The 12,771-nt window shown below is 39.7% G+C and overlaps 2 protein-coding genes across 2 annotated transcripts in view; one reads left to right on the top strand and one right to left on the bottom strand.

The window, feature by feature from the left end:
* Positions 1-12,771, bottom strand: part of LOC110837569 (serine protease inhibitor 88Ea) — a 76,852-nt gene that overhangs the window by 61,419 nt on the left and 2,662 nt on the right. The window lies entirely within an intron of this gene.
* Cad96Cb (protocadherin Fat 4-like Cad96Ca) overlaps positions 1-12,771 on the top strand; it is a 40,047-nt gene that overhangs the window by 25,478 nt on the left and 1,798 nt on the right. The window contains exons 6-18 of the mRNA XM_022079823.2: positions 1,337-1,402; positions 2,374-2,466; positions 3,389-3,496; positions 4,333-4,434; positions 5,291-5,416; positions 6,036-6,126; positions 6,785-6,894; positions 7,575-7,751; positions 8,250-8,393; positions 8,941-9,131; positions 9,852-9,966; positions 11,141-11,286; positions 12,007-12,164. Of these exons, the coding sequence (XP_021935515.2) occupies positions 1,337-1,402; positions 2,374-2,466; positions 3,389-3,496; positions 4,333-4,434; positions 5,291-5,416; positions 6,036-6,126; positions 6,785-6,894; positions 7,575-7,751; positions 8,250-8,393; positions 8,941-9,131; positions 9,852-9,966; positions 11,141-11,286; positions 12,007-12,164 (1,627 nt within the window). The remainder of the gene's footprint in view (positions 1-1,336; positions 1,403-2,373; positions 2,467-3,388; positions 3,497-4,332; positions 4,435-5,290; positions 5,417-6,035; positions 6,127-6,784; positions 6,895-7,574; positions 7,752-8,249; positions 8,394-8,940; positions 9,132-9,851; positions 9,967-11,140; positions 11,287-12,006; positions 12,165-12,771) is intronic.

Consider the following 12,771-nt stretch of genomic DNA (forward strand, 5'->3'; position numbering starts at 1 on the left):
GTCAGAAAAGTAGTTACAAGCTAAGGGTTATTAAGTTGGGAATAAATGGTGATAAGTGAAGTGAAGTGTCTTAGTCTCCAAGTGATGAAGGGCTGTAGTTCTTTGGGATAAAATTTTCATGTACTGAGAGCGGACTTTATATTCCACTCTTAAGTATTGTGATTAATTAGTGGATGTGTGTTTTTTTATTGTGTGTCAGATGTTTTATTTTGAGTGTGGTATGTTGTATTGTTGTGTCTCATTGTATTGTTGTGTGAGTGCATCAGTTCATGACGTTTGTAATACATTACAGTTATTGTCTTATGTCTAGGTGGTATTAAGTTCTTTTTTTTAAGTTAAGTACTTGAGGTTGGATGGTTTTGTAATTTATGAGTTGGTTGATTTTGAGTGGGATGTGTTGTTTTTGTTGTGTCCTTTTTTATTGTTTTGTTCTGTCTCTGTGTTGATGTATCTCATTGTATGTTGTGTCTTATGGTTTTTGTTGTGTCCTTTGTTTATTGTTTTGTTGTGTCTCATTGTGTTGATGTATCCCATTGTTTGTGTGTCATATTGTTTTTGTTGTGTCCTTTTGTTTATTGTTTTGTTCTGTCTCTGTGTTGATGTATCTCATTGTTTATTGTGTCTTATTGTTTTTGTTGTGTCCTTTGTTTATTGTTTTGTTGTGTCTCATTGTGTTGATGTATCCCATTGTTTGGGTGTCATATTGTTTTTGTTGTGTCCTTTTGTTTATTGTTTTGTTCTGTCTTTGTGTTGATGTATCTCATTGTTTATTGTGTCTTATTGTTTTTGTTGTGTCCTTTTGTTTATTGTTTTGTTCTGTCTCATTGTGTTGATGTATCTCATTGTTCTGTTCTGTCTCATTGTTTTGTATGTTATTGTAGGACACTGCCACCGGGTATAAACCCATTTGCAGTCAATAATAAATAAATAAATAAATTAAGTCCTTACTCTCATACCATATTATGTTAATTTTCCATTCATCCACACTTAGGTCTCCCCAGTAAACTCTTTCTTCAAGTTTTACCATCAAATTGTAAACATTTGTATGCCCATTTGTGTCACACGTGTCCTCACCTCATACTTTTTGAGTGTGTCATTTTAATAATAGTTTATAAAATACTAAACTCCCCAATCGCAATTTTCCCACCAATCTGTTCAAGACGTCGGACACAGGATGTGAATAATAGAGGAGCCACTTCAGGCTCTTTTAAAAGTCTTCCTACGGGTGGTGGTGGTGATAGAGGTGGATACGTACAGGAAATGCTAGAGGTCAGATTGGAAGGGGTTATGTTGAACATTTCTTTGTTTCAATACAGAGCACGTCTTCTTTGTACAGGGTGTGGACGGTCCCTCTTCTGTGTACGTGAATGTGATCTGCGACAGGAAGAGGACTGCGGACCCGGTGAGAACACTTCTTCTCTCTGAACTGCCACATAATCTTTTCAACTAGAGCACGAAATATGTGTTTGCCGCTATGCCCGCAGTATTAAACCCTAGAATTACTTCCCATGAATCTCCTACCACGTGTTAACTGTGTCGGGACTTATCTTGTAGATTTATCTCAAGACTTTGAGTAACATCGGAGCACGATCTAAATATTTTACAAGCATAAGCAGTACATACTCAGTTATACAAGAGAAGAGATACAGTGCCTTTGTCTTACAGAACGTATGACCGTTGTAACACAGTTTCCCATCATTATATCGTTAAGTAGTCGTCCTGTGTCATCAACAGTTTAATCTTACTACAGGCACAATGGCTGTAATGTAATCCGGCGAAATGAAATTTTATTTGTGTCTTATTCCAAACTGATTTGCAATTTACAGGCCTAGTTCAAATGTTCGAAGATGACAAACGAGATTTAGGCCTAATTTTAAATTTTCACTGGATCATTTCGTTAACAATTCTAAAATAAAACAATTATCATCCTACGAATTACAAAACAACTTCGTCGCGAACACAACTATCAGTCCGTTCACCTTATTCCTCTCTCTTTGCTGAGAAGAAGATTTGCTCGAGTTTTTTCAGACATCTGGCTCAAGGTAGGAAAGATCCACACGTCACATCCTCCAAGATATCAAAAATACTGCCCAGTCGCAAAAAAAAGTGTCATTATTCATAGAATGATGCCAGTCTTCGGTAAAGCTGAGAAACTTGTGACAAAATCAATTATATTTTATGGGCGTTCTCCTATTTTATTTTTAAAAGCACATATTTGAAATCACGGGTAGTATAATCATAAATACTGTTTTAACGTAACATCATCGCACATTTCATTCATTCATAATTAAACTCGCCCATAGTTGAGCTGAACACCAAGTTGCTGGGTAATGCGTAGTCCTGACCGACTTACGAGATGTTTCTCTGTCACAGGGATTCGTGATTCCTGTGAACATTCGAGTAACGGATGCAAACGACAATGCGCCACAGTTCATAAACGCTCCGTATGTTCTCAACATCTCAGAGGTATGTATGGAAAACGTGCTTGTGTGCATGCTAGTATGTGAGCTTCGAGTTACCTAAGACTCTGCACATTGCGTCACACAGGGTCTCAGGTCTTAGGTATTAATAAAGTTATTAAACATGTAATGCCAGTTTTGATTTTCTGTCAGTTTCTTTTCATAATTGCAGTGGAAAATTAAAGCGAATAAAATGTAGTATTAATAATAGGTATGAGGTTTCTTTATACCAAAAAACTTTTTTCCACAGTTATTACTTTAGAAGCAATGCCGAATTTCTTATGAAAAGAAAGTCAAGACTTGCAAGAATTACAAATACTTTTCATTTTGAACACTTTCTATTCCTGCCTTGTGACTGCGCTTGGGTTTGTCCAAAATCACGCATCAAGTGTCAAGCTGAGACTGCTGATGACGTGACATAAAAAAGGAATATTTATTTTCTTTGTCTACAATATGTGAAGATAACCATGGATGAAGTGTGGTAATAGAATACTTTGTTTTTAGTATTAACGTGTAGAAAGTAATATGTTAACAAACAAATACACATTTCCCTTCTAAAACGTTCTATTATTTACCCCCGTGACACCTCACAATGATTGCTTAGAGAATTCTACTACAGCCTGGCGACGATACGCGGTAGATATAGATCGCTTTTCCCCTTACAAAATCTGGTTGTTACATAGTCTAAGGTACTGCCGGCATCGTTAAATAAACAAAATTGAAATAACGCTGTAGAAAGCTATTCTGAAACTACACTACTGTAAGAGATTATTTTATGTAAAAGATTAAAATGTGAATTTTTGGACGTTTCACGGTAGAAGGAATGACAAATTGAAGAGTTTCGCTGCATTCTTCTTTGCACAAAACTATTTGTATATGCCATTTTCAGGCGGTTAATTATTAAGTGTTGCACATCTGTTTCATTACAGGTGACGGTAGTGGGCACGCGGGTCCTCCAAGGTGTGCGGGCCGTCGACGCCGATCAGCAAGGACCTTATTCTACGGTTCAGTACTCTGTGTTACCAGGACCACATGCGGTGAGTTGGCTGCTTCGCTGAAGACACAGGAAGTACAGCTCAATTTATTACCTTCTAAGTGGATCATCGACACTTTCAGACTCGAATAAGCCATGGGAAAAGGGTGACCTCTGGAAATATGGCCTTTTTTAAGCATAGCAACCACCCCTGTGAATTTTAAATCGAGGTGTAAAGTAAGTACCATGGAACATGGAAAGAAGAAGAAGTTGGTCTTCTGTGTTGTAACGCCGTGTGGGTGGATACTGACGTTTCGGGGAAACATTCTGTCTCCGTCCTCAGGACTAAAGTGGGATTGTTAGGAGGTGGACAGTTTGTGTGGGGTCAGAAATGCTAGGTTAGGGGTAACTGACCTTTCATAGTCGATTAATGAGGAAGATATGACCTGGATCAATAGGGAGACAGTATGCTCCTCCGAAACGCCGGTATCTGCCTTCAAGAACACAGGCGCCAGAACCTAGAAGAAGATCAACATTTTTACCGCTGTGAGAACCACAAATCTCATAAAGGGAAGCGGACATTTCGACTTAAAGAAAGCCAATCTCCATTACGATCATCAGGCTACTGCTGTTTAGGAATACGACAGATACGTATTATAAGAATCCTACAAAATAGGCCTACAACTATGGGAACGAAATCTATAAGCAAAATGCACAGTTATAAAGTTTTATGAAGTAGGTAGTGCATCGTCTCGTATAAGTTACCGCTGTGCTTTAAAGCGTTAAGAAACTAGATGTTTTTGTCATATTACGTCAATTGTTATGGACTGTTTAAGGTGGTCTAACATTGTATTTGAACATTTCTTTGCGAGCGTCACACTTGACATGTGTTCTGTGCAGGATTATTTCGTGTTCGTGAACGGTCTGGAAGGCACCTTGCTTCTCAGAAAGCCGCTCGATTATGAGACTCTGTCCAATTTCTCTATCGCCATCAGAGCACAGGTAAGAACGCTGTTTAAGGAAGCAATTCCCTAATCAACTTCCCCCTCTCCATTCCTTACCTCATCCTGTCTCCTAAATCCCTTGCCCTTACTAAACCTATCCATACCAGAAGGACGAGTGAGCACTTCCTGGGAACCTTCGTAGCCTCAAACCAATTTTACCCCCCCCCCCCCCCAATTTATAACAGTAGTGCCTATCGCTACTCCCCCACTTTCTCTTTTCTCTCTCTCTCTCTCGGAAGCAATTCAATTGTACTGGCACTTAATTTGTGTTTCACTGATTACTGGTGTCATAAAACCGTATTTTATTCTGGAATTAACACAGTATTGTCGTCGTATAAAAACCTAAACGCTATAATCTTACCCGTTATTTTAGATGGACGCAAAATTAGGTCTTTCACCCCACAAGAAAGAAATCAGAGTGTGAGAACAGAGTACTGATGAAAATATCTGGAGCAATGATGAAGAACTTGATGAATTCGACTCTTTACCAAACATTACTAGCGTGATTAAATCAAAGAGAAAGAGATGGGAAGGACATGAAGCATGCTTGGGGGTAAAAAAGAAATGCATACTAAATCTTAGTCGCAGAATATAAGCGGAGTTTAATACTAGGGGAACGTGGGAGCAAATTGAAGGATAATATTAAAATAGATATTGGATAAACAGAGATGAGGCTGTGGGACCTATTCAACTGACTTAGGATAAGGCCCAGTGGCAAATTCATATGAACCTCCAGGTTTCATAAAGGAGTGAACGTTCTTGTCCAGCTGAGCGACATCGGTTGTTTAAAACGGACTCTGTTCAGTGTTTTCAGATCATTGTCGTGTCATTAAATAAAGTGGTGCAATTCGCAGGATCAAGGATCCCCGCCTCAGAGATCGGACACAGTTCTGTATGTTAATGTGATCGACGCCGACGATCAGAATCCGAGATTTTACGACGATCGATACACAGCAATCCTTCCCGACAACCCTTTGCAGGTAAGACGGAAAGAGAACAGTGGCTTCGACCCCTGTCTTCGTAAGGCAATAAATGAATGAACCCAGTATTTAAGAACCACTTTCTTTCTGGAACGTATTTGGCCATAGACCTATTGCAGTCGATAATTCTTTAGCGTAGCTACTTACTAACATACTAAGGCTATTTTTCTCGTCGCCGTTCGAATGACGTAATTTTTCTCGCCCGATCAGTTGTGTAAGTATGGATTTATAATCCAGAGTTTCAGAGACTGCCTCTACCTCCATCATCAGGGTAGATATAACGTGATTACTGTATCGTAGGCTATAAACATTTAACTAAATCTGAAATATACATACATAACAATACTGTAGTTCATTTCCTTAACAAATAAAATAGTATGAACATTAATTTGTATAATAATAAACCCTGACATAAATAAAAGGTAGACCTCATAGGTCTAACTTTTATTTATGTCAGGGTAATTCTACACTTATCAATCATTGAAGCAAAATTATGCAGTAGAAAGCCGGATAGCACTTCAAGTGTCTATAGCAATATTAGCGCCGTAGGGCTATTGTTTATTCCAGTTATAACCGCGAAGTGTTCCAGCGGTATTATCCTGAGGTTCTGATGTTCTAGGAGACACGCCTGCTGATACAGCCTCGAGAAATTGCGGCCTATGATCAGGACCTTGGGATCAATGCTGACATATATTACTCATTCAATTCGGGTGAGTTGATATTAAGGAAGCCACTAAAGCAGTCGCACGATATATCAATAAGCCTAACCCATGAAGACACCAAACACTTTACCGATATCATATCGATTTATATATATATATATATATACATTTTAAACACCGCCATTATTTCATCAAGACCCTCACTTCATGACTTCAGTTGCTACAAGAGGAGATTTCGTCATGGCACTTAACGTCAAAAGTTCATCACACGAGCCAGTTATCTCTTCTGGCCAGAAATTTCATATTAAACGTTCTCTTTATTCGCACGAACCTATTTTATAAATGAATTGTTCCTCGATTGGAAATATATTCTTTTGCAGTCCCCCAAAATCGAGTTTTTTTTTTAATTTCGTTTACAGAGGCTTTTCACTGAAATGTGAGTATTCTTAAAACACTGCAGTTTCTACTAATGTGTTAGTCCGTCAGTTCTTCTCTGTTGACAGATTTTGATTATTATAGAATCCAAATTTTGTGTAGTAATATCGAAATGAAGTGAATAGCAAAGTTCTCCTTTTAGAAGCATACGCTTCAATACGTAATTAAGCTAATAGGCCGGTATGTCCTTGTGATTTCCTGGAGTTCACAAAACAGTGTGCATGACTAACTGATACCGATTCCATTTCCTTGAAGCTTTGTTTCTTTACAGAAGGAACTGACTACAGATATTTCGATATAGACCGAAACTCCGGTCACGTGACCATTAAGAGATCCATTCCAGATGACGACCTCACACAGCCAGCAACACTTGTTGTCAGGGTAAGGAAGTAATGTATCAAGGAGAGATGTCATGTGCCAAAAGGGAAGCATTGATGGTAATATAGAGCATTTTGCTACGTTTAGTACCAAAACTGGTGGATGCCATGTTCGATATATCCTGCATTTTCGAGTTAATTTTTCCAGATGATTTTCAATTATATGATTGATTCGTTTAAGATAAAACATTTATTTAGGCTATTTACTGGCTCAGCTTTGCGTGAAATGTAGGACCTAGTTGCCTTACTTGCTGATTAATATTTACCGAACACACATACCGCTTTCCATTCTAAATATATTGATAAATACAAAGAATTTATTAAAATAAAAGTCCGGAATGGCGTGCTTCTATTAACTACATACCATGCAAAGCCACGGTTCAATGGCAGAACTCATTTGTGATTTTTTCAGTTCTTTATTTTCCCAAGTAAACAATTGTAAATGTCAGAACTGGAAACGTAAATACAAGGATCATGTACAGAAACAACAGACTACTCCTTCTGGGCGTGTTTCTTCTTAATTAGTTCAGTGTCGAAATGTGTGTTGATGTCAGAATATAACATGTGCGTTTGCAGAGGACATACGTGTTTCAGTTAAGAGATTCAAATGTCCTGTTATGGTCTACAATGTTTATAGAGTTGCCCTTTGACTGCACTGATGTAGAGATATTCCCTGTGTTTTAGGCTACACAGTACGACAACCAAGACAGATACGCTCTGGCCACACTGACAGTGAGTCGAGCAGGATCAGTTCCGAGAGAACTACAGTTCCTACAGAAGAACTATCTCATCAGTGTCCTGGAGAATGCTCCTGTGAACAGCATTCTACTCACCGTCGTCACTAACAAACCTCGGGACAAGGTGAAAGCATTCAAACAGCAGGATATAAACCAAACCGTCCTAAGTCATATTTAACAATTCTGTTCCTACTTGCAACTTCTTTAGACAGATTAATTAGTAAAACCTGTTTAGAAATATCACAGGCGTTTACCCTAAGATCCGCACTATGTAAAAATGTAGCAACATTTATGTGCAAGGTAAGATAGCATCAAATGTAACTGCATTTTTTGTTAAATAAATGTTTACCACAGGTTAAAGCGACCTCTAGTTTGCGATCACATTACCCATTTGTGGTGATGGGCTAAAGTGATGGACTCCAAGAGAAAAGTACGCAACAGTAAGCCAAAACTATCTGTGAACATAAAAGTGGTCAGTGCAGTTTTTTCAAAGACAAAATAATATAAAGAAGATCCAGAAATAACCTTTCAAACCTACTGCTTTCCATATTCAAATATATATGTATTAATAATAGAATGTAGCGATGTATTTCAAATTGACTGCTGCCTTAATCCTTTACAGAGACTGCGATTCTGGCTTAAAGACACTGTGCACCCGGGAATGTTCAGTGTGAACTCAGCTGGGGACATAATCCTCAGACAACAACTTGACTACGAGACGGAGGATTTCTACAGCTTTCTCGTGCACGTCACTGATGGTAGAACGGTTAGTCCATTTCCTTTTTCCACATACAGAACAATGTACTTTAGCTTCAGAGGACAACAAATAAATAGAATGCCAATGAAAATACTTGCGGGCAATTTCACAAATTCATACTCTTTTCCAAGAACCCTGGGTGAAGAGGTCCGGGACATGGGTACTGGTTGCTGGCTACTTCAACAAAATCCGCGTTTAGGAATGTGAGTTTACAGCACATTTACATTACGAGCCAAAATTAATTGACATGACAGTAGATACTGCCAGTATATAGTGCGGAACAGAGAGGAGGGGTAGCTCAAAATAGTGACTGGCTACAGGATGGATGACCGGGCTTCGTTTCCCGACCGCTTCTCCCCAGGTCCAGAATTGCTCTGAGCCGCATTCAGCTTCCTATCCAATGTGAAATCAGTGACTATTTCCCCGGAGATTAGGCCGTCGGAACGCGAATTACGCCACTCGACTAGTCTAATATCGAAGTTAAGAAAACTCTCCACACGGTTTCATGGCTTAATGAGAAGTATATGAATAAATTTACCTATTCTTTATATTACAGAACGATACGGCGAAGGTAAATATCTCTGTACTGAATGTCAATGACTGGGATCCAAGGTTTCGCTACCCGCAGTATGAGTTTTTCGTGTCGAACCCTGGAGTGTCTGCTGGTGACGTTGTTGGACGAGTTGAGGCAGCAGATGGTGACAGAGGTGACTTTATCACTCTGTCACTCCGAGGACCTGGAACTAGGTACGAATAACGTATGGTAACACACAAGAGATCTGAGCAGGATAATGGCCCAGAGTAACTCATTCATACTTTGTTCTGTTTAGTGCCATACACTTTACCCAATAGCTACTATAGGGTTCCAATATTGATCAATGTAGTGTCATAATGGTATATAAAAGTTTGAAGTTCGTGGAACGACACAGTTCTTGCCAAAATACTGCTCCTTTTTTCCTCAGTCAGTTCAAGTCAGATGTGAAGTCGGAAATAAGAAATTAAATCGATGCACGCCTCAGGCAAACAGTGATACTTGAATGTAGGTCACTGGCGAATTTAAGACTGACAGGGAAGTATTTTAAACACTCGAAAAAGATGTCTTAGCGACCATTTCTCGGACCGGCGGCTGTGAATTGCATGTTTAACAAGTTTTTATCATGGAAAGTTACATCAAAGTGACCTATACAGACTGCTGGTATCTGCCTTATTTTTACGCCTAGGAATGTGAACACAAGAGTCATTACCATGTTCACACGACCCCACTACTATACCCTATTTTGAGCCAGACTAATTTATTTCATACTCCTACAACCTATTTAAGACCCATTGTAATATTATCCTCTTTAGTTTTCTTGTTCTTGTTTTTATATAACTGTTTAACAACTTGTAAGAAATTGAATTTATGTGCTCTGATGCCTTGCATGTAAGTACATGTACCTTGGCCTAATTAACACAACTGTATTTCAGGATGTTCGACATCACTGATACGGGAGACATCATTCTGGTGGACATGACACTGCTCAATGGCAGCACAGTGCATATGGTAGCAGTTGCCACTGACACTGGCATCCCTCCAAGACAGGTGCGGATTTTTTTCTAATCAAGATATATCAAAACAAAGTCTTACAGGACACAGCTCTGTGTGGGTTTGTCTACTGAAATGTAACGGCACATTACTGCTGCATACGTGACGCGGAGCTAGACGTAGGTTTCGCAGCGTCGTGGCTTCCCTAGACTTAGGTACGATTCATACGAAATTTTGTGTTAGCGTCGCGACGCTCAGTGTCGGTTTGTCGGCATCGTGTCGTATGGCGCTTTGACGCTAGTCTGGCTTCATTTCGAATCTGAAGTCGGCCGTCATGTCAATAGGTGTTGTGACGCCCAGCGATTACGTCGTGTCGTATTGCATCCCGAGGCCTGTCTACTAAAATGGTATCTTGCGTCGGCGTCGGGCTGCTAGCGTCATGTCATGTGACGTCCTGAGATTCATCTACGCTACAGATTAAATCTTTTGGGGTTGGAACGATTAGCATCGGTTTGCCAGCGTCGTTTCTTGTGGAATTCCTATACTCGTATGCGCTATGGATGGTATTTTGTATCGGCGGGTCTTACTGTGTTTACAAAAGTCACGTCATGCCGAGGGTCGCGTATCGTTGAATATCTTAGAAACACTGTCCCTAAACCCAAAATCTTCAAGTGAGAACCGAGGTTTTCTCAAGAATCGTAACACTGACACTAGGGAAATCTAAGATTTTATTATTAATCACTGCTCATAGCTTGTTATGAGACGTCTAACATCAGGATTCATTTACTCGTGACCTAATCTTGAATAGATCTCACACCCAAGCAGTTTCTCACTATTTTTAGAACTCATGGGCTTGAAGATATCTATACCTACTGAATGACGTCGGAGCATTTCGGTGGCCTTCCCAGTTTCCAAATTACGCATCTTAGAAATGTAGGTAAATTCCTATGCTACGTCAAACAGCAGCGGTTCGAGTCTAGTATGTGAGCTGTGTTTTATTTTAGTTAATCGTATTTTGAAAATTCGCCTGTTCCGACTACCCGAAGAAGTACCTAGTCAGTCCTTAACGATCTTAATCCAAAACGAGAACAAAGTACCGACACTTTAGTGCCGATGCATGAATAGAAACTAACTTTGGTTTGAAGGTGTTTTGACTTCATGTTAGCTGAATATGTGAGGCCTCACGATCCAGCATCATATCGCAGGTAGCCATGTTGTCGTTTGTGTGCAGGCAACAGTGCCCGTGATAGTCCACTTCCCAGAGAGTGTGGTGCAGACAGCGGGTACCACTAGCTTCTTGCTCATGGCAGTGTTCGGATCCCTGCTCGGCCTCCTGGGACTCATTATCATCTTGCTAATCTTCTACATCTACAAGCAGTAAGTCACCCTACCCGGCTAACCTGTCTCAGGTTGCTGCACTCTTCCGAACGTCTTCGAATAATATAAATAAACATTTATCCTCCAGCCCTTTCCAGTTCACAGCACATATCATCCCCGAATCTCAGTTTAAGTTAAATTGTTCTGCAGCCGATCGTTAAATAAACCACGAACCAATCAAATCCCTCTCTCTCTGTTCTACTTCTCTGATAAAAAAATAAATCGCGGAATTAATATCTACAAATACTGTAACTTATTATGATAAATATATTTATTTTGGTAAGTCCCATATACCTGTTTATAATTAGTGTCATAAAATGTCATAAAACAGATCACAGAAGTTTTGTAAACTTATCTTTAATCGTGCTTTTAATGTGCCCGAATTACCCCTTCAGTATTGTCTTCAAGAAGGCGGGTTTTCTTCATTCGTCCAGTTATTCAAGCTGTGTTTATACCAAAGGTAGACGATTTGAAAACGTTCCAGAAACCCAGTAACTGTACAATTACAATGTCTACTGCCTGTTGCTATTTTGATTCAATACTACTTCTAACTTTAATGGCTAGCAAATAAACGTGATTTCTTTGTGACTAATAAATAGACCTCTTTTCTTGTGACCACTGGATCTAATTTATTTTGGCTAGTAAATAAATCTCGTTTCTGTGCATTCTAATAAGACGTGGTAGTCAGTTTTAATGAAGAATAATGTTTCGTCCTTACAGCAAGAGATCGAAGTCCGGAAATCGTGCTGGAACAAAAGGCTACATGAATAATCCAATACAACGCGAGAAACTGACCTCCGGAGGAGCAGACAAGGTAGATAACCCGATGTTCCACAACCAGCAGGACGGTGGGTCATATCAGACGGCCACAGTGAAAAGTGAGTAGGGACGGATGATGTTCTGCTGTACATTATACCACTAGCATAAAACTAGAATGTCTAGGCCCTATGTATATACATGCTGTCAAAAACTGTAGCCAATATCGTTCAAAGTACAACGTAGCGAATTTCAGAATGTCCTATGTGCGGGACGCCTTTCATAAATTAACTTATCTAAACACACAAAAGTATCGTGGTGGTATCCGAAGATCAGATTGTTTCAAAGAATTCGTCCAAGTCAAAGGCTTGGAGTAAACATTTCGTAACATGCTGGTTATTACTGTGGGGAGTTGTAAGCCCCGGCCCAAACCCCTAAGCTGGAGGACCACCTCTTGTCGGCTGTGTGAGACTCCCACCTGCATCCTGAAGATGCGCCATGTTGTGGTGACGGGCTCACTAAACATGGCATCGGATGAAACTAAATAAAAAAGCAGAGAAAGGCGAAATAATATGTCACATATCCAATTAGCTTTAAATGCTTGTTATTGCCAGTCAAGGTACCACTGTGGTCTAGTGGTTAGAACGCTGGCCTTATAATCCTGGGGTCTCGGGTTCGATTCCCGGCGGTGCCCGAATTTATAACTTGTGTTGGGCAAGGCCGTGGTCT

This window comes from Zootermopsis nevadensis, unplaced genomic scaffold (assembly GCF_977971745.1).
Source record: "Zootermopsis nevadensis isolate Lab colony 2312 unplaced genomic scaffold, Znev_1.0 Znev_ptg000013l, whole genome shotgun sequence".
In the NCBI taxonomy this organism is placed as follows: Eukaryota; Metazoa; Arthropoda; class Insecta; order Blattodea; family Termopsidae; genus Zootermopsis; species Zootermopsis nevadensis.